Below are 25100 nucleotides of genomic sequence, written 5' to 3' on the forward strand. Positions count from 1 at the left end.
TACTCATCAGTAAGGAGGATGGGAACCAAAGTTCTTCTCATTGGTTTTGGCTCCATCTAAAGTTTGCCTCCTTGCATTTCGTCCTCCTGGTCCCAGTAGACACCAGCCAGCACTGGCCAATCCCATGCATCATGGTTTGTTACTATCACCATTAGGGGAGCGGGTGGCGCTGTGGTCTAAACCACTGAGCCTCTTGGGCTGGCTGATCAGAAGGTCAGAGGTTCGAATCCCCATTATGGGGTGAGCTCCTGTTGCTCGGTCCCAGCTCCTGCCAACCTAGCAGTTCGAAAGCACACCAGTGCAAGTAGATAAATAGGTACCGCTGTGACAGGAAGGTAAACGGCGTTTCTGTGTGCTCTGGTTTCTGTCACGGTGTTCCATTGTGCCAGAAGCGGTTTAGTCCTGCTGGCCACATGACCCGGAACGTTGTCTGTGGACAAACGCCGGCTCCCTTAGCCTGAAAGCGAGATGAGTGCTGCTACCCCTTGTCACCTTTGATGGGACTTAACCACCCAGGGGTCTTTTACCCTTTTTACCTTTTACCTTACTATCACCATGCTCTTGGGTCAGAATGAAGCTGAGCTGCATGCAAATGGCTTCAGATCAAGTGCAGAGTTCCAGCTGAACTGAGCTTCTTGGTAGCATTCCTTTGGGAGGGAGTTGCAAAGGGTAGGGTCAGGGTTGAGAAGGCATAGGGTTGTTGCCAAGGTAGGTCTAAGTTACAGTAACTTAGCAGTGCATTTGTTCACTGCGCAACATGCTTGGTGCCAGTGAGATGTTCTTGCGCAAGAGAATGCATAAGCAGGTTGCTGGTAGCTTTGTTGTGAAATAGATTGCACAGTCAGTTGCACAAGAAGTTTCTGCTAGCGCAAATGTTGCAATGGATTCCTCCAGTGGATTCCTCCAATTGGATTCCTCCTCCTGGAGCTAGCAGATAGAGAACACAGGATACAGTCTCCTATCCCTAGTACCTGTCAGTCTAGTAACAACAATAACAACAACATTTTTCTCTTTAAAAATGTTTGGGGTGCGCTCATTTTGTCTCAATAAAAACGCCATTTTATAGTTCAAATTGGGAAAAATAAATACAGTAAATGGACAAAAGATTCACAAAATGTTTAGGGGTATGCGTATCCCTGCGTCCCCCCAGATTAAAAGCGCTGAAAATAATAATAGACTGATCTTCAAGGTGGGAAACAAGCAGGTTCTCTGATGCTGATCTTAAAACACAGGCAGGTTCATATGGACACAGGTGTTTTAAATGCGTAGGATTTTTTATGCTTAACTCTGTTAGGATACTGTTCATCAGCATTGAATCAAATTGAAATAGGGAATGTTTGTTTTAGTCCAAAATGGGTTAGGCTAGCCAACCTTTGGAGTTCTATGATTTCATTTTCATATAATGTACAATGGGTCATAATTTCCCTCTGTGCCCCCAAGTAATGCACTTATTTCCCTTCTCGTTTATTGCATTTGTTGATTGCGAAATACAATTTGAGAAGGATGAAATCAAATTTCCGTACAAACTACAAGTTTAAGGTAAGCTTTATAAAGCACCGCATGAGAGGTGGGCAGTCGCCGCCCATTACAATCGGAGACACCCACGCTGCTAAAACTCAGTGGCCTGGCTGTGGAAGTGGACCCTGCAGACCCCATTAATCCTCTCTGCTGCCTTCCTGGCTTGGACGTCTTGATTCCCTGACATGTTAGAATGATTACCTTAAAGACTGCATATTGAATTTCAAATCTCTCTCTCTCTCTCTCTCTCTCTCTCTCTCACACACACACACACAGAGTTTTCAAAAACCTGAAAGCTCACCCACCCTGTATTGACCTGTAAGTTCACACTTAGACCATCTGGGAAGAGATTTTATTCACGCCCCTGCACTGTACAGAATATGATAGGTTTGTGTCTCCAGGGCCGACTTAAGCATATCCGGTGCCGTGGTGCAAAGATCCCTCCAGTGCCCCCCCCTTTCCCAGAGTTGTTGACCTTTTTTTAGGGCTGGAGGAGGCAGGCAGCGGCGGGAGGGCGGCTCCTCCAGCGGGGAAGAGGCAGAGGGTGGAGGCAGCGCTTCCTGGCTCAGCTGGCTGCTTCGTGCCACGGTGGCCACGGCAGGCAGCACACCGAGCGAGCGGGCCTGCGCTGCTCCTGCGAAGCATCAGCTTGGTTTTCCCCCCTTTCCCCCCTTTTTCGGGGGAAAAAACCAAGCCGACGCTCAGCAGGAGCGGCACATGCACCCACGCTCACTCAGCGCGCTCATTCGGTGTTCCCCGGACTCTTGCCTGGCGCCCTTCAGAACTTGGCACCCTGGCACCCCACTCCACTAGCCTCTATGGGCAAGACGGGCCTGTGTGTCTCCAAAATGGGCATTTCTCTCCATAGTCGCCTGCACTCTGAAGCATTATCTATCAAAAGCTTCAGACATCTAGTAAAGTCCTTTCTTTCTGCCCATGCCTTCCGTGATGCTACTGCTGATTTCTGTTTTTATAATATTGCTTAACTGTTTTTTTATGTTGTACAGTTCTGTTTTTATCACATTGTTTATTTTCCTGGGCCACTTTAGAGATTTTTGAAATATTAAGTGGTTCAGATTCTTATTATTTATTTATTTATTTATCTAAAAAGAGGCAATTGCTTCTTCCTGCCTTCCCTCCATTTACCTCCCACCCACAACCATAACTCTAATGTTCTGTACTTAATCGATAAGCTCACACAATTTGGCTCATTTCTGCTTCCTTTAGACCAGATGTTTTGGGGTGCAAGCTCCATCACTCCTCACCGCTGACCATGCTGGTTGTGGCTTATGGGTGTTGTTGTTCAAAGCACTCCGAAAGGAACAAGTTTGGGAAGCCCACGTTAGAACCATCTCTATCTCTTTTCCCAATAGAAAATGAGAGTTGCATATAAACAACAACAACTAAGAAATCTGGAGTTTCAGCAGAGCTGTGATTGGGCAGCCGTACCCGTTCCTCACTCAAAAGAGATGTTGCTCTCTTTGGCATTCATTGTGAGCCTGGAAACTCCACCTGCAACCAATGGGGCGAGTTACTGAATAATTCTTGCCTCTAGGGAGTCAACTACCATCCACATGCCATAATTCCTCAAAGCTCACCCGTCGCTGCTTTTTAACAAATGCACATGTTTATGTGTGTATACAACAGGCAGTGCTGTGGGTTAAACCACAGAGCCTAGGACTTGCTGATCAGAAGGTTGGCGGTTCGAATCCTCGCAATGGGGTGAGCTCCCGTTGCTCGGTCCCTGCTCCTGCCAACCTAGCAGTTCGAAAGCACGTCAAAGTGCAAGTAGATAAATAAGTACTGCTCCAGTGGGAAGGTAAGTGGCGTTTCCGTGTGCTGCTCTGGTTTGCCAGAAGCGGCTTAGCCATGCTGGCCACATGACCCGGAAGCTGTACGCCGGCTCCCTCGGCCAATAAAGCGAGATGAGTGCCGCAACCCCAGAGTCGGCCATGACTGGACCTAATGGTCAAGGGTCCCTTTACCTTTACAACAGGCACACAAAAACACACCTTTTCTTTTTCTGTACAAATTTCCATATCTAGGGAAACCCCAAGTGTGTAGAAACACACCCAGCAGTGTTTTTTTGGCCCGAGTTGCCATCCAAAATAGCAAGAGCTCAGCTGAATTAGACCAAAAGCCTATGTAGTCCAGTAGCCTCTCACAGTGGCCAGTCCATGGCTAGTCAATGTGGCAGCCTCCAGCCAGTGGTCAGGGCTGATGGGAACTGAAGTTCAGCATCACATGGAGGAGAAAAACTCTTTTGGATGGGAGGGATTGTGAATTCAGAAACAGCAGAGGGGGCGACTTCCTAGCTGCTTCCATCACCCCTCTGTAGAGTTCCAGATACAGCATTTATCCTGTCAAACATTGTGAGCAGAAGCAGACAGGGTGGTGGATTCAGAGAGACAAATCAGTGGACGGGGAAAGTCTAGAACTGGGCTAGAATTCTGAGAAAGATAAGGTCCTGACCAGAGCGGAATGGCAAACTGAGATGTTGGAGTATGCAGAGATGGCGGAAATGACCGGGAAGATCAGAAATCAGGAAGACCAAGACTTCAATAAAGATTGGGGAAAATTTATATTATACATGGGAGACGGCTGTAAACAACTGGATTCTTTAGCAGGATTCAAATAACACTTGTAATGTAACAAAGACTTTGGATACAATGGATAATTGAACAATTAATAATATGCAGCAAAAAAGATTAGCAAAGAACCCGTGGGGGTTGGGGTGGAAGGAAGTCTAAAGATTTGGAAGAATCTTGGTTATTTGTTCTTATATGCGATTTTGAGTGTAATTATCAATTTGTGAAACCAAATAATTTTTTTATATTTATATAAAAAGAATTCTGAGAAAGAATAACCCTGAACCTCAATGAGCAGGTTTCTTTCTTCTTCCTCCTCCCTCCTCCCCTTTCTTTCCTCCACTCACTTGACACCTCAACATTCCATGAATCCAGGAAGCTCACAAGTCCTTATCAAGTGGTGCCTTTCCCCCCCTTTTAAAAACCTTTCTTTACAAACATATATACTTCTGCATATGTAGGGAGTCCCACGAGCAAGTAGAAACCAATCCTTTACTTTTGGGTGTCCCCATTATGTTTCCAAACTGAGAGGTGCTCAAGCGCTCTTGTTTTGCTTGGCATTTGTTATTTTATTTTATTTTTGATATTAGAGGGAATTAGAATGATGACATTTTCTGTGTGCGCCCTCTGCTGCCTGACATTCAGCATAGCACTTAAGCTGAGGTCTCATCCTCACAGATCAGCAACAGGTCACCCATAGACTTTGCTTTGCTTCTCTTGACAAAGGAACACAATAAACTGTCTTGTACTGAGTCAAATCATTGGTATGTCTAGTTCAGTATTGTCTAAACTCACTGGCAGCTGCCTCCCAGAATTCCTTCCAGTCAAGAGATCTTCCTAGTCCTACCTAGAGATACCAGGGATCAAGTCTAGGACTTTCTGCATGCAAAGCAGATGTCCTACCCCTGCCATAAGGCAACATATTAAAACCTCTGTACAATAATTATTTTACAATACAATTTTACAGTAATTTTACCTAAAAATGCTAGCAGTTGACGCGTTACAGAAGATAGCCCTCACATTGCTTACTTTCACCCTTTAAAATCAGTTTTTTTGGGGGAAAGTCATGGACCAGAAAGAAAGAAAGAAAGAAAGAAAGAAAGAAATTTGTCATGGCTTTAGGTGACTGAATTAGTGGGTGTTTCCCCCTTCTTACAAATTTTAAGCAAGTTTTATATAAAAGCTTTCCCCAACTTTATGTTATGTTATGTTATTATTTCTTAATTGTGCAACCCACCTTCCTGCCAAATGATGCTCAAAGTGGCTAACAGCAGTGAAATACAAAGTATAGTACAAAATAGCAGTCAAAAACGTACAAACATCAATAAAAATCAATAAAGCTGATCGAAACAACAGCCAGTTGAACAAATTGCAACATATTAATTGTACCCATAACAAGTCAGCGCGTGACATCGAAGGCTTGTCTGAATAAACACATCTTCACATGCTGGTGGGAGGCCATTGGAGGAGGGGCTTAGATGGTCCTCCCTTGGCAAGGAATTGCCAAGCAACACTGAGAAGTGCCTCTCCTGAGTTTTTCCCAAATGGGCTTCAGATGTTGGCCAGACCAGAAGAAGGCTCTCTCCTGGAAGAATACAGCCATTCAGATAATCTTGGCTTGTATCCAGCTAAGTTCTCCTTCGAGAAGACCCACTGAAGTGAAGAGACCTAAGTCAGGCTGCTATCCTAATCATAAGCCCATCTGCCCTATACATTTAAAGTAGTTTCATTCCACTAGAGTTGCTAGGAAACCTCCTATTCCCCTCACAGAGCTACAATTCCCATAGTTCCTTGGGAAGAGGTGTTGATTATTAATCTGCTCTGGAAATTGTAGTTCTGGTACCCTTAACAAACTACAGTTCCCAGGAGCCTTTGAGGGAACCCATGACTGCTTAAAGTGGAAGGATATAGCATTAAATGTATCAGGCATGTGAGGCCCCTATCTACCATAGCTGTCAACGTTTCCCTTTTTTAAAGGGAAATTCCCTTATTCCGAATAGGATTCCTCGCAAGAAAAGGGAAATGCTATCTACTCAGACTAAGTCCCATTGAATTAACAGACAAGGCACACTTGCAATCCTAACCCAATTTACTCCCAGTTAAATCAGACTAGGATTGTAGTTTAGTCATGTCCATTAATTTCAGTGACTCTACTCTGAGTATAACTAGTATTTGATACCACTCCAATGTAACCAGTACCTTGAATGGTGCCCGCAATTGGACCAATAACCAGTGAAATTATTGTCACAGGGAAATCACATTCTCCTTATAATGACCCCCACATTGTAGGAGAGTACCAGTTAACTGCAACTGATTTTGAGAAGCCCTTTAAATATACCTCGCAAGCAACCTGACCGCAGCAAACGTGTCTACGTTTAGAAAACGCCCCCCACCAGCTTTGATCTGTGCAACAGCCACTGCACAACGAGGTCACCCCCAAAATCAGCAAAACCTTTCACAGGAGCTGATCACAACAAAGCAGTGCTTGAATCCAGGGCCAGAGCGTGAAATCATACAGTCAGTCAGTTTAGGCATACATGTTTGCATGCAGAATCAGGAAAAAAACACACCACAAGAATAAATCACAAGAACCATAAATCAGTCCTGCAGAGCTTAGCAATAACTCTTTGAAATCAGTGTACTATCTGGTATGGATGTGTTTGGTCCAGTTCATCAACACAGAGCAAAAACTGCAAGGACCTCAGAAGACGGTGCCAGAGTTCTCCCAAGATTGGCCAGGTGGGGTCACTCAAGGGATGATCAGGCAAAAAACAGCAAGTTCCATTGCTGTCAAGGCTGATGGATAAAGGAGAGGGAGAGGTTCAATTCTTGGACCGAGCAACTTGCTGTTCCTTGAGCTTCGTCCTGGAAGAAGGAGGTAAGCTGAGTTAAGACTCAACGCAAGGAGAGAAAAGGGGAGGCAGAGTTGAAGCCAAGAGTGAAGAGGCTGAGACTTGAAGAGTAAACTCCTAGTTCTTCTCCCATTCTAAGGTATTCATGAACAGTCTCTTCTCAGTAGCATGGATATCCCTTTTGAATTTGAGCCCTGAATGGCTGCTGCTGAGAACATAGCCCATGGGGGGTACCATGTTGACTAAGCTTGGCCGAAGGCAGTCATCACGAAAAGGTAGAAACTCCGAGCCAGGAATCAGACGTAGCAAATGCTTCTGTGACTGCCCAGAGAAGTCCCACCACAATCCAGAAACCTTCATAGTCCTTCCAATGTGAGAGAGCCAATGGACAGCTGACCCAGAAATAGTTATTTTGGAGTCCTGGGGAAATTTGCTGCCCAGGGAATGTTCCAGCCTGTCATTTCAGTGGTGGACCAGAAATGGGAGCAGAACATAGATCTGTGGCCTGCCAGTTAGCCCAAGCAGTTGCTGAATGCCTATGCTGCAGAATGTGGCAGCATTTGGGTTTTTGTCATCCCGGCTCTGGCCATTAGCAGTGGCAAAGAAAAGATGGCGGCCATATGCTTTGCTGCAAGCAGACGCCCAACTCGTGTTCACCCAACTCATACTCTCAGCCTGGAAAAATAGTTCTGTGAAAGTGACCCGAACCCCCACCCCACACACATGCACCCCACAACGTACAAAACAAATGGGAGAAAGTCACCCATCAAGTCCAGAGAGAATATGTGTGCTCCTCTCCTTCAAATCAAACAGATGAAGAAAATCAGTGCTTTGCGGTACTCCAAAGTGAATCAGGATGGCTTGCCATGATAAGACAGCAAGCACAGCCGTCAATGAAATCTTCATGACTCCACAGTAGAGTTACATTGTTCTGTTGCTTTCAAAGAAGTCTTATCTGTGCATGTGCAGCTCAAAATTTGACTTCTGCTTCCTAATCAACAGTGGTGCAAGAATCCAGCTGCTGCCTCTTGCATAATTCTTATCTCATCTCACCTCCATGGATCTACATAAATGGGTTCTTCAGTGCTTCTTGCAGAACGGAATTTCCATCACACAATTTCAGCTTCACAGAATAATTCGCAAAGATACTTGTAGGTCCTCCTTGCATGAATGTTAACTTTTTTTTTTTTGGTATACCAAAAAATGGTGCTCCATCCTGAATGGAAGCCAGAACCTGAGTTCTATCAAATGGCCACTTGTACCAGCAATTTATTCATTGGATGAGTGAATGGATGCTCCCCAGATGGATGAGAATTCTTCATTTGAGCAGAGTAGTCCAACCAATCAGTTTTCATTAAGGTAGCCCAAACAATCAGTGTTTGGAGACTTCATGGGCTGTTTTATTCCCCATGATGGTTGTTGCTCACGTTATTTCTTGGCACGAAAAGCATCTGCAGCAATGGCTGGCTTTCATCTGGATGCATTGACAAGTCATTGTTTTTTGGAATGTGATTGAGACCTTGATCTTTTAGAGTCCGGATATTGCACCTTCTCAGGAAAGTCACCAGGATAGCCTTCATCATCACCATGGCAATAAACTTCCCAACACAACCACGGGGACCAAATCCAAAGGGCTGAAAGTAACGATGGGGGACCTTCACAAAAAAACAATTTTCGAAGAAAAGTCAGAATTAAAAAATTTCATAAACAGCACCCCAAAACACTACACCCACCCACCAAGGGAGATGTGTTCATCCCTATTCCAGAACTTTATTTTCCTTCCAGTTCACTCTTCCCTGAGTTCCACTCCAAAATTCTGGAGAAATTAAATAGGGAAATTACTAAAAGCAATTCTGGAGCACATGCAGTTTGCTGCAGTTTTTGTGTGACTCCCTTCCCATTACGAATCAGTTTCTATACACTGGTAAAACACTACAGAAAAAGAAATCTTGTGTCAAAATTCTTTTTGGACAGTGTTTTACTGGTGGGCACACGTGCTCTTGTGGCAAGGTTGAATTTGAACTCATAATCTAAGTCTGCCTTTACCTATTAGACTTAATTTTATCACCAATAACTTCCCTGTCCTAAATAAGACAGGACCCAGATCATATGTCAGTGGTGGGGCCTCGGGGCCCTAGCAACTAGTTGAAGAGACCAGATACCGATGCTAGTGAAGCAACAGCCTCAAACAATTAAAAAAAACAAACCCCAAACTTACGTTTTTCTCAAAGTTGTCAAGTGAGAATTCATTTGGCTTTGGGAAGAACTCAAGCTTATGTATGCGCCCGATGTTCAGAATGATGTTGGTTCCTTTCTTGACAGGATAGCCATCAATCACATCGTCTTGCAAGGCTTTGCGCATGACCAAGTCCACGACTGGCTGGTATCTCATGCTCTCGAGAATAAAATTCTCCACCACTTTTAGCTTTGGGATGTCCTCACTTTGGATATCTCTGTCACCTTTAGGAAGCATGTAAGATAAAACAGCTGGTCTCTGATATCACCACTGAGAAAGAGCTGAAATGACATTTCTGCACAGATTTGGAATACGGCAGAATTGCAGAATTCATTTCTACACTTTTAAAGCCAGCTTTTGAATTTTGCTTCAGTATAAAAACCTAAAACTTGAGTCTTGCTGATCACTTCTGAGAAACAGACTATCAAGACTACATCCTCGCTTGATGTCTCTGTTGTGGGACTGAACCGCTGCAGATAGCAGGTGGGAGAATCATGTGAAAACAAAACAAAACCAACTCCCTGCACAGTCCAAACTAACAGAGCCATGGCGCTGAAGCCCTGAAGTTAAGCTGGCTGTTGGGGTTTCAAAGACCCATACATAGTCCTCTGCAAGCACAAACAATCAGCGATCCTGTAGAGAGACCCTTGAAATGATGATCAGCTGGTGGTGCTTGCAGAGAACAGCACTGAGCACTTTGAAGTTCCAACCACCAGCTTATTGTCAGGGCTCCAAACTGGCAAGAACTGATCACCCAATGTTGTTGTGATGTGAGGTGACCTACAGCTGTGTAGAGACCATTCCCAGTTCCCCACTCCTGCTTTTGTTAGTTAGCAACAGGACAGGAACATTTCACACCAATGGAAGTTTCCAGAGTGCTTTGAATGCCACAGAGAGAGTATCACAATAAATAATCCAGTCTAATTTTTTGAACATCCAGCAGTTATCAAAGGCACAAGAGCCATTCTATTCCCTGCCGCCAAATTAAAGCGGCAAGCCTAGTGTTTGTTGGGGTTTTACAGAAAACTTTTGGATCATTATCTTTGGATCACTAATAGTTTGGACCCTTTTCAAAGAATATTTGAAATATAAATATAGTAGTTTAAACTCTGTTGCAGTATTCGAGGAACTTCAGTAATAGTTGCAAGACAGATATAAGAATTAAGATATATTAAGAAAAAGTTTAATTATGATAAAAGTGTGTATTGGCAATAAGTAAAGTGAAATCAAATTATGGAATAGACGGGAGGTTGGGTCTTTAGTGTTAAGACCAATTTATGTTTTATTGTTTGTTAAGAAAATTCTGTGTCTATGGTTATTCCTATGTGTAATTTGGTATTTGTGTTTTCTCTTTTTTCTTCTGTATCAATAATAAAAAAAAGAATGCCACAGAGAGAGTATCACAATAAATAATCCAGTCTAATTTTTGAACATCCAGCAGTTATCAAAGGCACAAGAGCCATTCTATTCACTGCCGCCAAATTAAAGCGGCAAGCCTAGTGTTCAGTGGGGTTTTACAGAAAACTTTTGGATCATTATCTTTGGATCACTAATAGTTTGGACCCTTTTCAAAGAGTATTTGAAATATAAATATAGTAGTTTAAACTCCGTTGCAGTATTCGAGGAACTTCAGTAATAGTTGCAAGACAGATATAAGAATTAAGATATATTAAGAAAAAGTGTTCAGTGGGGTTTTACAGAAAACTTTGGGATCATTATCTTTGGATCACTAATAGTTTGGACCCTTCCTAGCTCAAAGTACATATTTGTTCATTAGGGAAATCACCCTTCTCTTCCAGTGTCACTGAGTACTTACCCATCACAGCCTCTATTTCCTTCACCATCTCCTTTTCCACCTGAGGGTGTTCTGCAATCAGCACTAGCATGAAGAACAGAGTCACCGAGAGAGTATCTGGGGCAGCTATCAGCATTTCCAATACACACTGGTTGACCATCTCACCAGTTAGGTCTCCACGGCTCTGAAAGATTGAATGGGCAGATGATGGCTACTAGACTTGGTTGCCAACAACAGTGTTAAATTCTACTCAGATCAGCGAGCAGTGAGAGAATGAACTCAGTAGGGCAGTGTGTCTAGGGCAATGCATCAATGCATCAGAGGACCAACAGCTGGTTATGTTTTGGAAATGTGCAAATCACTCAATTTTGGTTTCTCTCAGGTTCTCATTTCCCCCTCAGTCTTAACTCTAGTTCCCCACATTTCCACATCCATGTGGACGTCTTTAAAAAGCTCTCGTGGAAATTTACCTGAAATTATGTGCAAAGTTCTCCTAATATACATGTGGCGTAATGGTTAGAGTGTCGGACTATGACCTGGGAGACCAGAGTTCGAATCCCCGCTCAGCTATGAAGCTCACTGGGTGACCTTGGACCAGTCACTGCCTCTCAGCCTAACCTACCACACAGGGTTGGTGTGAGGATGAAATGGTGAGGTGGAGAACCATGTACACCACCTTAAGGTCCTTGGAAGAGAAAAGGTGGCATATATATGTCATAAAACAAATAAATAAACATTTCTAATATGCATACTCTTGCAAGCCAATTTCCCCAAATATAATGCATTTTTGCATGCAATTTCTGTGCACACTTTACCCTAGTATATGCATTTTTGTACACATTACTTGGCAGGAGAACTGCCTTGTGTAAAGCAGAGAAGTGCAAATTCTGAAGGACAGCTGAGTTTCAGTTTGCATACTGTTTCAGAAAGTGTGGATTGGGTAGGTTCGCCGATTTCGTCGACAGAATCCCATCTCTCTCCCATCGCTACTGTGTTTGTGGTGGGGAAAGCCAGGAACAAATGAAGCAATTTGCTCATCACAGGTGGGGAGAAGCCATAGGTCCATGGCAGAACACATCCTTTGCATGCAGAAGGTCCCGGGTTCCATTCCCTGGTGCTTCCAAGCATGGCTATAGCCAAGGGGGCAGGCCCCACTAGAGCCACAGAAATTGCTGAAAAGCATGCCCCCCATGATCCCCCCCAAAACTCACAACTTTGATGGATCTCCTAAAAAAGGCTCAACAGCTACCTCCCCCAAGAAAAATCCTGCCACGCCCATGTCTCCAGGTAGCAGATGAGGGGAAAGCTCAGTACTTTGAGAGCTGCTATATGTCAGAAGACATAATACTGAGCCACAGTCCCACAGGATGTATCAATCAATCAATCAAAGTGTTTATTCGGCTTTACGCCCATCATGAAACGCAACAAAACAAATCAAATAAAACAGTGGACTCATACAAACCACAAGTAGTATAACACAGTTCACAACTCACAAGGACAGATATTAGCCGTTCATAAAAAAAAGTTTAAGATTAAGATTAAAAAATTTAGGCACTACACTAAAAACAATATCTGATGTCATTATAGAAAATTCTTATAACTATCAATAATCAGCTAACATTCCATTCCGTCTCTTGTACGAGAGGACGGCTGTTAGGAATTTAGCAACCTGTTGGGTAATATAAGGATCCACATCTTGAAGAACCCAGGCAAGCTGTAGGTCTACTGGTTTGTCAGCCATAGGCTGGATTATGGAGTTTAGTATACTAGCACGGGCTGAACTGTACAAAGGGCAGATAAACATAACATGATGTAAAGATTCAGATGTTTTCATTTCACAATCCCACAGGATGTAGTGATGGCCACCAACTAATTCATGGAGGATCTGGCTATCATTGGCTACCAGCCATGCTGAGGAGCGGGACTCTTCATGGTCTCATCTAGCGGGACTCTTCTTAAGATCTTAAGATACATGAACTATCTGTTCTATAATTTAAAAAGGAACTTTCTATAAAAGCAACATTTTATGCCCCAATGTGAGGTGATCAATTACAGTTCATGCATTATTATTTTTTTAAAAAATCACCTGAGCAAAAATCAGCTGTGATGCAAAATCCATGTGGTCCTCCAGTTTCTCAAGTTTGAAAAGCTCTTGTCGTTTCTTCTCTATTAAGATTTCAATGACTTCTTTCAAATCCTTCCTAAAACAGAAGGGATCCAGTATATCACTTAGTACCTGCAGTGCCTTGGTGTAAGAATCAGACAGCCCTCTACGTTTCAACCTATACTGCAGTTGAACAGGAAGTAAGTGACATTTGTCTACTGCAGACACAGACATGCACACCCAAACAAACACCTCCCCAACCTTTCACAACCTGTGGAGACCATACCCTCCATTGTCCTGATTTTCCAGGGACAGTCCCGGAATTACAGAAGCCATCCTGGTTTCTGATTTGATTCCAGAATATCCTGGTTTCCCCTTTTCCTCCCCTCAACATCTCCGGGAACAATTAAAAGTATGTGTTTGTGTGTCTGCAGATGCAAAAACAGAGTCCTGTTTCTGCTGGAAATAAAATACCTGCACCAAAGGTAAGAAATGGTGATGTTGATGTTCGAAGCCTTTCCTATAAAGGTCACCAAACCACTTTAAATTATTTAATTGCAATGCTTTCTTAGGAAACATGTGGAGCGTTTAGTCCTTGATTAAGTGGAGCCTTACATTGTCTACTCAGAAGTAAGTCCCACTGTATTCAATTGAGCTTACTCCCAGGTAACTGTGTAAAGACGGTGCAGAATTACACTGCAATCCAAGCACTTTTTACTCGTCCCACAAACGAAGACTCTAGAGTAGGTGTGTAGGCAAGGCACGCAGTCCTGGCCCACTCTCAGTAAAATTGCTGCTGTTGCTGGTACTTACGCAGACTTCTCATATTTTTTATACAGCCAAGAAATCTTAAAGTAGATGTCAGGTTTCAGGAGCAGCGCTTGCCAAGCATCAAAGTAGTTTTGGATTTTAAGCACAACTTCGTTTTCTGAAATGACAAGGGAAACAGAAACATAAATGGAAAGAAGCTCCAACACCGTGAACAGCAACCCATTGATGGGGCCAACCACATCCTTCTGGAAAATTGTAAGGCTAGGTTCTGATTCATGTATTCTTTTTTCCAGAAAGTGTGGATTAGGGAAGTTTGGTAAGAAGTGAATCTTAATTTCTCGACCCTTCCAAGCAGGGAATTACATCTGGGCGTAGAGGGGGTCTCCTGTAACTATCGATTCATCCACTTATTTAGGAAAATTACATTGCTTCCTATCAGTGGAGAAGGGAAAAAAAACACCCAGAAGTGGCAGCAGTGAATAAAACAAATGAAGGAAAAGGATCTCAACAGGCAACTGAAATGGTTAATTAGGAAGGAAAACTGAGACCCAACTCTTTTTGGTGGGTTCAGCCAGTCTAAGATCAGCCAGGTGATACATTAAACCAGCTTTCCCCAACATAGTGCCCTCCAAATATTTTGGACTACAACTCCCATCATCCCTAGCCAGCATGGCCCATTGCCAGGGATGGTGTGAACTGGAGCTCAAGACATCCACAGATCCCCAGGCTGTGGAAGTCTATAGTAAATGCACAATGACTAACTGACAATCTCACAAATTAAGTGGGACATCAAGACTGTGCTCACCCACCCCAAAGGAGACTATGGGTTGTAGTGAACAGTCCTACTCAGAGTACACCCATTGAAACCAATTACCTAAGTCATGTCTATTAAGTTCAATGGGTCTACTCAGAGTACTACTTCCAGTGTACCGGAAGAAGCAAAAATCATGGGTGTTGAAGCAATGATTCTTCAACATTAACTTTGCTGGACTGGTCATGTTGTGCGGATGCCTGATCATGGTCTTCCAAAGCAACTATTCTATTCTGAGCTGGAAAATGGAAAGCGTAATCCTGGTGGTCAACAAAAGAGGTTTAAAGACTCTCTCAAGACAAATCTAAAAAATGTAGTATAAACACCGACAACTGGGAAACACTGGCCTGTGAACACTCCAATTGGAGAACAGCCTTTACCAAAGGTGTCGTGGGCTTTGAAGATGCTTGAACTCAGGACGAAAGGGAGAAACGTGCTAAGAGGAAGACATGCTTGACGAGCCCTCACCATGGTCAACTCCTGCCCAGAAACCTGTGTCCTCCCACTGTGAAAGGATGTGTGGATCCAGAATTGGCCTCCACAGTCACTTATGGACTCACTGTCAAAACTGTGTTCATAGAAGACAATCTTACTCGGCTATGAGTGATCACCAGAGAAGAAGAGACGCTGAGTAGGGTTTGCATTGAATGGCTTAAATGGGTGCATTCATATGTACATAGCCTGACATCCCTTCCTCCCCAAAAAAGAGATTTTGTACTTCTGCCTTCCTTGGGGTTCCACCACACCTCCCCAAATTTCCCTCTTATGTGCAGATAGTGATGATTTGGCTAAATAAGCACCCACACCCATCAGTGGACTTTGGAAATAGAGGGGATGATTATGGAATCATGGTGAAGCCTAAGAAAGATAATTTCAGTACCGTCAAGAGGAATCCCAAGAAAAAGTCTGTTTGACGTGTCCAGCATGATACGTCTCATGAGATTCAGGCTGTTGAAGTATTCAGGCTTGGGAGCCGATTCCGTTAGCTGGTTCAAATGTTCAGCCGTTGAGTCAACACAAATAGATACCATCCGCACGAGACCCGGGCCAGAGAGAGCTGCAATTTCACAAATTTCCTTATAGTCTATAGACAGTTTGGTACTGAGCTATATATTTCAAGGGGAAGTGCCCAATCGGGGAAGCAAAATGGAAGTCTCTAGGGCTAGCCCTAGGCTCCAGTAAGCCTTTAATTAATATCACACACAATTTTATACCCCCTCATGTAACAAAATTCTCTAAGCAGTCTCCAAGCAACCATATGAATACAACTGGGGCCTTCAATACACTTTCCTAAAAACTAGGTAAAAACTAAGCACAACTGTCCAAATTGAACTAAGCAACAGGGGCAACAGGGGATTAAAAGAGAAGAGGCAAAGCCCAGGAAAACTTTGGAATATATACACAATTTTTAATTACTATCTCTGCCTCATGAATTACCTAAGGGAGGGCACACCAGAGGGAGGATGCTCTTGCCAAGAAGGATGTCTTCTGCATCCTCACCGAGTGACAATAAACAAGCCTTGGACTGACCAGAAGGGTTTCATCAGAAGATCCTTAAAGATCAGCTTGGTCTGCACTAGGGGAGGCAGTCTGCTAGCTATAATGGTCCCAAGTTGTTTAGGGTGTCTAGTGTCAGCAGAAAACCCCTCTGAATTTGGCTCAGGAGCTAGGAGGCAGCCAGAGCAGATCCTTCCGCACCGGTGTAATATTTGTAAAAATGGGTGACCCAATAAGCACCCTGGCAGCTGCATATGGAAGTTGCTGCATCTTCAGAACCTGGTGCAAAGGAGGACCCACACAGAGGACATTACAGTAGTCTAGCAGTGAGGTTATCATCACATGGACCGCCATGGCAAGGTTATCCTGTGCAAGAATGGGCATAGCTGGTACACAAACTGAAACGGGTAAAAGGTGCTCTGAGCCACTGAGGCACAGTGGCAGCAGGGACATCTGGGACTTCAGGTTGGCCCCAGTGGTTTGGCTGGGTTGGGCCAGTCAGTGAGGGTCTCTTCTGAGCCCTGAGACCCTGGGCAGGTCCTCAGCCCTGCTGAACCCTGAGACCAGGCCTGGAAGTATCTCAGTGGAGCTACTTGCCGTTGCTTGAGTTTGAACTCTTCTTGCTCATTTGGCATGGCAGCCATCCTAGCCTACTTATTTATTTAAATGACATAAACTGACTGCACTTTCAAAACAGGAATAGATGCTGCATGGAGAACCAGAAATCCAGAGCTTACCTTTGGTGAAGAAGGGTCGGATTTCTTTCCAGAGTTCTGGGTTATTGTTAAATATGATCCCGTTCTCATGCATGCCGATGCACTTTAAGCCCAGCTTGCTCCCAAATCGAGAGGTGTAATGCCCGTATTTCATTACGTGAAACATACCTGAAGATCTAGCAAGCAGAAGAAAGACTATTAAGGCCACATTCACAAGGCAGTTCATTCTGTTTCCTTGATGTTTCCCTAACTGTTAACTGTGGCATTGTATTCAAGATTCCAAACCATGTTTTGAAGAAACCAGAGGCCTTTCTCCTGGGCATGGTCGGCCAATTGGTGCCAAAAAAGGGCAGAACTTTCTTTATGTATGCCACAACAGCAGCAAGAATACTTATTGCAAAGTATTGGAAGACGCAAGATCTACCCACCCTGGAAGAATGGCAGATGAAGGTGATGAACTACATGGAATTGGCGGAAATGACTGGCAGAATCCGAGACCACGGAGAAGAGTCGGTGGAAGAAGATTGGAAGAAATTTAAAGACTATTTACAGAAATATTGCAAAATTAATGAATGTTAGAATGATGTCAGAATGAAGTTAAGTGGTTTAAGCAGCAATGTTATAAAGGTGTATGAAAAATGGATTATTAACAGGTGAGAACTCAAAGTTATATTATATTAAGTTAAAGGATTAAGATAAAAATAAAGAGGGAAAGAAATTGCTGAATTAACTAACTGAATTGGAATACAAAAAAGGGAGGTGTGAGGAGGTCAGGGAAGCAAGGTTATGAATATATGATATGGAAAGATTGATGTGTTTTCTTTTTAAATGTTTTTTACCTTTTTCTGTATTTTGTATTTTCTTTTTTTTATTTCTATTTTTGTCGTTCTTTTATTCTTTTTATTTATGTAATTTTTTTTCCTTTGAAAACTTAATAAATATCATTAAAAAAACCCCACAAGATTCCAAACCATGTAAAATCCACTTCCGGAAAACAAATGGAACGTCGCAGCACTCATTTTCGTGTTATTTGAATCCTGGTGAAAAACCACATTTGCAGCCCCCTTAACTTGGGAATAAAATGACAAAATTTAAAACAGTATCCCAGCATGCAGTTATTTCCTGCAGTTTTCATGGGGGGGGGTGGGAGGACAGAAGTGCACATGTGCAGAAATGATGGGGGAACAGCAACGCCGCTAAATCAGTCTAAAAGTCACAGGGCCACGATACAACAGGTACTGCAGTATGAAAGGAAGAGGAGCCCTAGGGTTATATTCTGGATAACGAATGCAATATTCCCCATGTCAACAAACTCCCCCAATGTCAGCAAATTGCTTTCAGTCGGATCATCGCCAGTGGCCAATCTCTTCCTCTGATGGAAGAAAATAAAACCCACAGATTTTTTTATTTTATTTCTTAGCTCAGCACAGAAGAAGACATAACAAGTTGATTGGCAGAGTGTTTGACGTTGTCTTTTATTACGACAGCTGTACACAACTCCTTCTGTGAGATTTTGGGTCACTTTGTAGCACAGACACTATCTTTGCAGACCATCGCAGTCTTGCGAGATCCAAAACCAGAACAGATGCTGAAAGCTAGGCAGGGATGTTGAGGCTGAAGACATTGGCAGGCTTGAACTTCAGCAGTTGGCATCACCAGAAGCAATGGCCTGGTTTGTTCCCACCCCTCTAGGATATCCCAGAGGGTACCACTTGGCTTTCTCCAAAGAAATGGCGAGCTGCTATTGGGAGTACCTTCATCAGACATCTGCTGACTAAGCCACTTCTGGCGAACCAGAGCAGCGCACAGAAACGCCGTTTACCTTCCTGCCAGAGTGGTACCTATTTATCTACTTGCACTTTGAGGTGCTTTCGAACTGCTAGGTTGACAGGAGCAGGGACCGAGCAATGGGAGCTTACCCCGTCGCGGGGATTCGAACCGCCGACCTTCTGATCGGCAAGGCCTAGGCTCTGTGGTCTAACCTACAGCGCCACTCATAAGGGTAGAACATAGCTATTGAGTGTCAGGGATTGTGTCCTCTCCAAAGAAATGGCAAGCTGCTGTTGGGAGTACCTTCATCAGACATCTGATGAGGCCTCCGCCCTGCAAGGGGCAGTTTCTGATTTTTCCAATCTGATGTTCAGTTTTACACACTTCCACATCCGTTTGCAATTTTTATTTTTTCCAGGGAAGACGTCAGGAGAAAACTCTTCAGCATTTTAGCACAAGTTTCTCCACACACATGTCTGTAAAGCCTTTTTCTTCAATACAATGCATTTCTGCATGTTCTTTTCACAAACATATGCACTTACACGCACACACTTCCCATAGTGTATACATTTTCTTTTTTAAAAAATTTGAATTTAATTGTGACTACTGGGTTACAGAAAAAAGAAACGAAAGAAAAGTTAGTTTCAAAAAAGATAAGTTGCCGCAATTGCTAATAAAGAAAGAGCCCACATTTGAGAACATTTGTTGAAAGATGGTTCACAAATAAATCATGCCAATACCAGAAATAAATTAAAATGTTTTCATCATTTTTCTGTTTGTGCAGCTGCCGCGGTTTATCCTAAGACCAGCAACTGAAGCTGAATGTCCGCAAGAGGGAGCTATAAGCTAAGAAATAGCTCCACAGTGCAAGGAATGTGATGAGGCTGGGTTGTCACATGGGCAGGAAAATGCAACCAAGACAACGCTCAACTTCTGGCCTGGCGTCCTCCCATCTCTTAACAGAGGTGTGCTTTGCAGAAATTAGCAGGTGACTTTTTAATGGCACAAAACTACATAGGACATGAGTCAAGGCATTTGCTTATGACGGCTGAGTTTTTCTGATAGCCTAGATAGCCAGTGGGCTAGAGCATGGTGCTGATAATGCCAAGGTCACAGGTTCAAACCCTGCATGGGACAGCTGTATTTTCCTGCATTGCAGGTGGTTGGACTAGATGACCCTCATAGCTGTCAACTTTTCCCTTTTCTTGCGAGGAATTCTATTTGGAATAAGGGAATTTCCCTTTAAAAAAAGGGAAACGTTGACAGCTATGCTCAGGGTCCCTTTCATTCTATGACGTGTTCTCTGATCTCTACAGACTAGCCAGCATCGGGGCTCCTAATCTAGATTAGGATCCTGGCATGTGGCTGGGGGGGGGGCTTCAATTCCCCCACACTGAAGCCCTGATTCAGATTGGGCCCCTTGCAACAAAAGCAGGCAGTGTTTTCTATAATAATAATGATAATAATAATAATATTAATAATAATTTATTATTTATACCCCACCCATCTGGCTGGGCTTCCCCAGCCACTCTGGGTGGCTTCCAAAAGAATATTAAAATACTATAATACATCAAACATTAAAAGCTTCCCGAAGCTTTTTATGAGCCTGGTTTTCCCAGTAGTGATGTATGGAAGTGAGAGCTGGACCATAAAGAAGGCTGATCGCCGAAGAATTGATGCTTTTGAATTATGGTGCTGGAGGAGACTCTTGAGAGTCCCATGGACTGCAAGAAGATCAAACCTCTCCATTCTTAAGGAAATCAGCCCTGAGTGCTCACTGGAAGGACAGATCCTGAAGCTGAGGCTCCAATACTTTGGCCGCCTCATGAGAAGAGAAGACTCCCTGGAAAAGACCCTGATGTTGGGAAAGATGGAGGGCACAAGGAGAAGGGGACGACAGAGGACGAGAGGGTTGGACAGTGTTCTCGAAGCTACCAGCATGAGTTTGACCAAACTGCGGGAGGCAGTGGAAGACAGAAGTGCCTGGCGTGCTCTGGTCCATGGGGTCACGAAGAGTCGGACACAACTAAACGACTAAACAACAAAATTCTTTACACAGAGAAAGATTCCGTTTCAAATTTTCCTCTTTAGATTCTCCTCTCACTGCCATGGGAAGTCAGCAGTAAGAAGAGTGCAGTCAGCGCCATAAAACTAGTGAAGAAGGATCTAGCCAGGGTTGTGCCAGTATTGGATTTAGGGCGATGTGGGTGGTTCCCCCACGAAGGTGGTGCAAGATTGAGAAGATCCATTTTGGGGTACCAGATTTTGACCTCACCCAGGGCACCATATTAAAAAGATTGCCCAAGCCCACCCCTGGTTGTGCCCTAGCAGTCAGACCTATGATGTCATTGTAATTAATCAGTATATACGTTCTCTCAAATACACAATAAATAAATTAGAGTAACCAGATGCAAACACTAAGAAGTCTCAAATGCCACACCCTTTCCTTGTAGAAATTATGTCAACCAGATCGCCTCATGCTCTCCGCTGTTGACACTCTCAACAGACTCTGAAAAGTTCATGAGACAGGACTTGCCCTTGCAGAAGCCATGCTGGCTGTGCTTTAGCAAGGCTTGTTCTTCTACCTGCTTGGTTATTTTTTCTTTAATGGTACTTCCCACCTGTTTTTTCAGGACAGATACCAAGAAATTTCCTCTTACATCTGGACACTCTAATAGCAATAGTTACTCTCCATCCAGACTTTCAGAAATCAAAGATTTACTTGCTAATAATGAGGGTCTCTTCTCCGTTGATCCAGACTCTCATAAATTCACCGTACATCTTGTTGTAGTAGTTACAGGCACTGCCAATACCCATCCAGAGGAATCTCCAATGCGAAATAAGGGGACCAATCCCCATACAGTAGCCAGGGCCTAAAAGAAGAGGGGGGGGGAAAAGAAAGATGGATTTTATCAGTAGCATCCATTCATATATAATATTTTGTTTGTTACTATGTTATGTATGTTTGTGACGCTATATTGTAAACCACCCTGTGATCCCTGGATGAAAGGTGCAATAGAAATGGAATAAAAAAAAATTGAACAATGCGGTGCTTCAAAATTTCCCTTATTGTGAGGATAAAAACGGGGAAGGGAGAACCATGTATACCAACTGAGATCTGGGGAGGGGTGTGTGTGTAAAAGTGGCATAAAGGTAAAGGGTAAAGGGACCTCTGACCATTAGGTCCAGTCGTGGCCGACTCTGGGGTTGCGGCGCTCATCTCGCTTTATTGGCCGAGGGAGCCGGTGTACAGTTTCCGGGTCATGTGTCCAGCATGACTAAGCCGCTTCTGGCGAACCAGAGCAGCGCACGGAAACGCCGTTTACCTTCCCGCCGGAGTGGTACCTATTTATCTACTTGAACTTTGACATGCTTTCGAACTGCTAGGTTGGCAGGAGCAGGGACCGAGCAACGAGAGCTCACCCTGTCGCGGGGATTCGAACCGCCGACCTTCTGACCAGCAAGTCCTAGGCTCTGTGGTTTAACCCACAGTGCCACTCGCGTCCCTCCAAAAGTGGCATACGCATAGCTTATTTCTCCAGCCAAAACTTGCTGGAATTCAGAATTGAGCCCCAGGCAGCTTGTCATGTACAATAGGAGTTGTAGTCCTGTAACATAGGTTCTCCAATCCTGATACTATCCGTAAGGTTGTTACAGTAATTGAAAGGATATGAGAGGGCTAGTTTAATCCAGCCTGGCATTTGTTTCACTGCTTTGTTTATTTTGAGAGTATGCCGCAATCTTTTACGCCAAATGATCTCTCAAGGCTGCCCCAGTCATATGCTCCAAATGCGGTTTGAAAAAATGCAGACAATGTTTTGAAAACAGAGCGAGGCAAATGTGTAAGATATTGGCTCTTCTCCAGGTTGTGGAGAATGGAAAAGACCAAATGCATTTCAGCATGAAATTGCTCCACTGAGATCAATGAAGTGATGCTCTCACACGAACTTCTACAGTGTCAAGCTTCCTGATTTCTCTTACTTTACATTTTTACAAGGCAGATTTAAAATAGCTTCTTGGCAAGTACGCATGTTTAGAGTTTTTGATATATCCTGTGCTTCTTGTAGGTAGATTTAATAAATGATAACATCCCATTCTAAACATCCCATCCTAAACTTGCTTGCTTAGAAGCAAGTGTTGGGATCACAAGACTGGACTGGTATCTCAAGTCTTGTTTCCCTGAGAAATAAATGCAGCTAATTCAGTCTGGCTCCCACCAGTAGGCAGAATCATCTTGCTGGATGCGACAGAGCTGGGAGCAGTGCTATTTTTTCTAGAAAAAGAGGTGCTGGAACTCACCACGAACACCTCCCTCGTTCTCTTCAAATGGCAATGGCACCCACTTGAGACTTCTGGCTGAAAAAAAGCCCTGGCTGGGAGACAGTGACTGAGCCAAGGTCACTCAGTGATTTTCACTGGCTGAATAGGGCACCCAAGCCTGGAATGACCAAGGTGTGCGTTGAGAACACAGGAGGCTAGCCTAGTCCGCCTGGTCCACTGATTGCATGCCACTGCATTCCAAATTTGAAGGACCAGGCACTTTGAGAAAGGGAATTTCTCCCATTGATGGGCTGACAGGAGATGAGAATTCAGCAACCCTGGTTCATGGAATCCTCTGCTACAAGGTCCCACTCACTTGTATGTCTTTCAGGGAGAGTTAAACACCAGGTCAGAAGGGACCCCACAGGAACAAAGGATATGTCTTATGCAGACTAACACCATTAGGTCCATCTAGCTCATGGCTGTCTATATCATGGGCAGACAAACTAAGGCCCGGGGGGCAGATCCGGCCCCATCGCCTTCTAAATCCGGCTCGCGGACGGTCCGGAAATCAGCGTGTTTTTACATTAGGGCCTTCTGGCGGTTCCCTCACTGCGAGAAGCCAAGTTACAGGGAACCAGGCAGAGGGCCTTCTCGGTAGTGGCGCCCTCCCTGTGGAACGCCCTCCCACCAGATGTCAAAGAGAAGAACAACTACCTGATGTTTAGAAGACATCTGAAGGTAGCCCTGTTTAGGGAAGCTTTTAATGTTTGATGTATTACAGTATTTTAATATTTTTTTGGAAGCCGCCCAGAGTGGCTGGGGAAGCCCAGCCAGATGGGAGGGGTGAGGGGTATAAATAATAAATTATTATTATTATTATTATTATTATTATTATTATTATTAGGTAAAGGTAATGGTACCCCTGCCCGTACGGGCCAGTCTTGACAGACTCTGGGGTTGTGCGCCCATCTCACTCAAGAGGCCGGGGGCCAGCGCTGTCCGGAGACACTTCCGGGTCACGTGGCCAGCGTGACGAAGCTGCTCTGGCGAGCCAGAGCTGCACACGGAAACGCCGTTTACCTTCCCGCTAGTAAGCGGTCCCTATTTATCTACTTGCACCTGGGAGTGCTTTCGAACTGCTAGGTTGGCAGGCGCTGGGACCGAACGACGGGAGTGCACCCCGCTGTGGGGATTCGAACCGCCGACCTTTCGATCGGCAAGCCCTAGGCGCTGAGGCTTTTACCCACATTATTATTATTACTATTACTATTATTATTATTATTATTAGTAGTAGTAGTGGTGGTGGTGGTAGAACGTGTCCTTTTATTTAAAATGCATCTCTGGGTTATTTGTGGGGCATAGGAATTCGTTCACCCCCCAAAAAAAATATAGTCTGGCCCCTCACAAGGTCTGAGGGATAGTGGACCAGCCCCCTGCTGAAAAAGTTTGCTGACCCCTGATATTGACTGACAGCACCTCGTCAGGATTTCAGACAGGCACCTTCTGAAAGCAGAGTACAGTGGTACCTCGGGTTAAGAACTTAATTCGTTCTGGAGGTTCGTTCTTAACCTGAAACTGTTCTTATCCTTAGGTACCACTTTAGCTAATGGGGCCTCCTGCTGCTGCCGTGCCGCTGCCACGTGATTTCTGCTCTCATCCTGAAGAAAAGTTCTTAACCCTGGGTCCTATTTCTGGGTTAGCGGAGTCTGTAATTTGAAGTGTCTGTAATCTGAGGTACCACTGTAGATACTGGAACTGACTTCTGGTTAGTTCCAACTGAAAAAAACCAGCCCTGGCTGGGGACAGTGACCGAACCAAGGTCACTCAGTGATTTTCATTGGCTGAATAGGGCATCAATCCATGAAACTGACTGACTATCTATGACCAGTTTATCCCGGTGGCACAAAGGATCAGTCCATCTGGCTCTTAACCAGAAGGTTGGTGGTTCGAGCCCACTCAGGGCGGCTGTGAGCAGGAACCCTGCATTTCAGGGTGCTGGACTAAATGGATGTCTTCCAGCTCCACAATTCTGTGATTCAGTAATATGCAAAATCCTGTCTGAACATGGGAAATAAGCAAACAATTAAAGTGACACCAATGCCAATAGATATGTATTAGGAGTGAGGCACTAACAGCAGCAGCCTACAGAGGTCTACTCGGAAATGAGACTGAGTTCATC

The 25100-nt window shown here is 44.1% G+C and overlaps 2 protein-coding genes across 2 annotated transcripts in view; both read right to left on the reverse strand.

Annotated features, from left to right (window-relative positions):
* DMXL2 (Dmx like 2) overlaps positions 1–25100 on the reverse strand; it is a 530204-nt gene that overhangs the window by 303527 nt on the left and 201577 nt on the right. The window lies entirely within an intron of this gene.
* Positions 5207–25100, reverse strand: part of LOC128402012 (aromatase) — a 42118-nt gene continuing 22224 nt past the window's right edge. The window contains exons 3-10 of the mRNA XM_053365745.1: positions 21381–21531; positions 16910–17064; positions 15556–15732; positions 13907–14021; positions 13076–13190; positions 11011–11173; positions 9177–9418; positions 5207–8613 (exon numbers count right to left, since the gene is read on the reverse strand). Coding sequence (XP_053221720.1) covers positions 8359–8613; positions 9177–9418; positions 11011–11173; positions 13076–13190; positions 13907–14021; positions 15556–15732; positions 16910–17064; positions 21381–21531 — 1373 coding nt within the window. The 3' untranslated portion in view covers positions 5207–8358. The remainder of the gene's footprint in view (positions 8614–9176; positions 9419–11010; positions 11174–13075; positions 13191–13906; positions 14022–15555; positions 15733–16909; positions 17065–21380; positions 21532–25100) is intronic.

This window comes from Podarcis raffonei, chromosome 14 (genome assembly GCF_027172205.1).
Source record: "Podarcis raffonei isolate rPodRaf1 chromosome 14, rPodRaf1.pri, whole genome shotgun sequence".
NCBI lineage: Eukaryota > Metazoa > Chordata > Lepidosauria > Squamata > Lacertidae > Podarcis > Podarcis raffonei.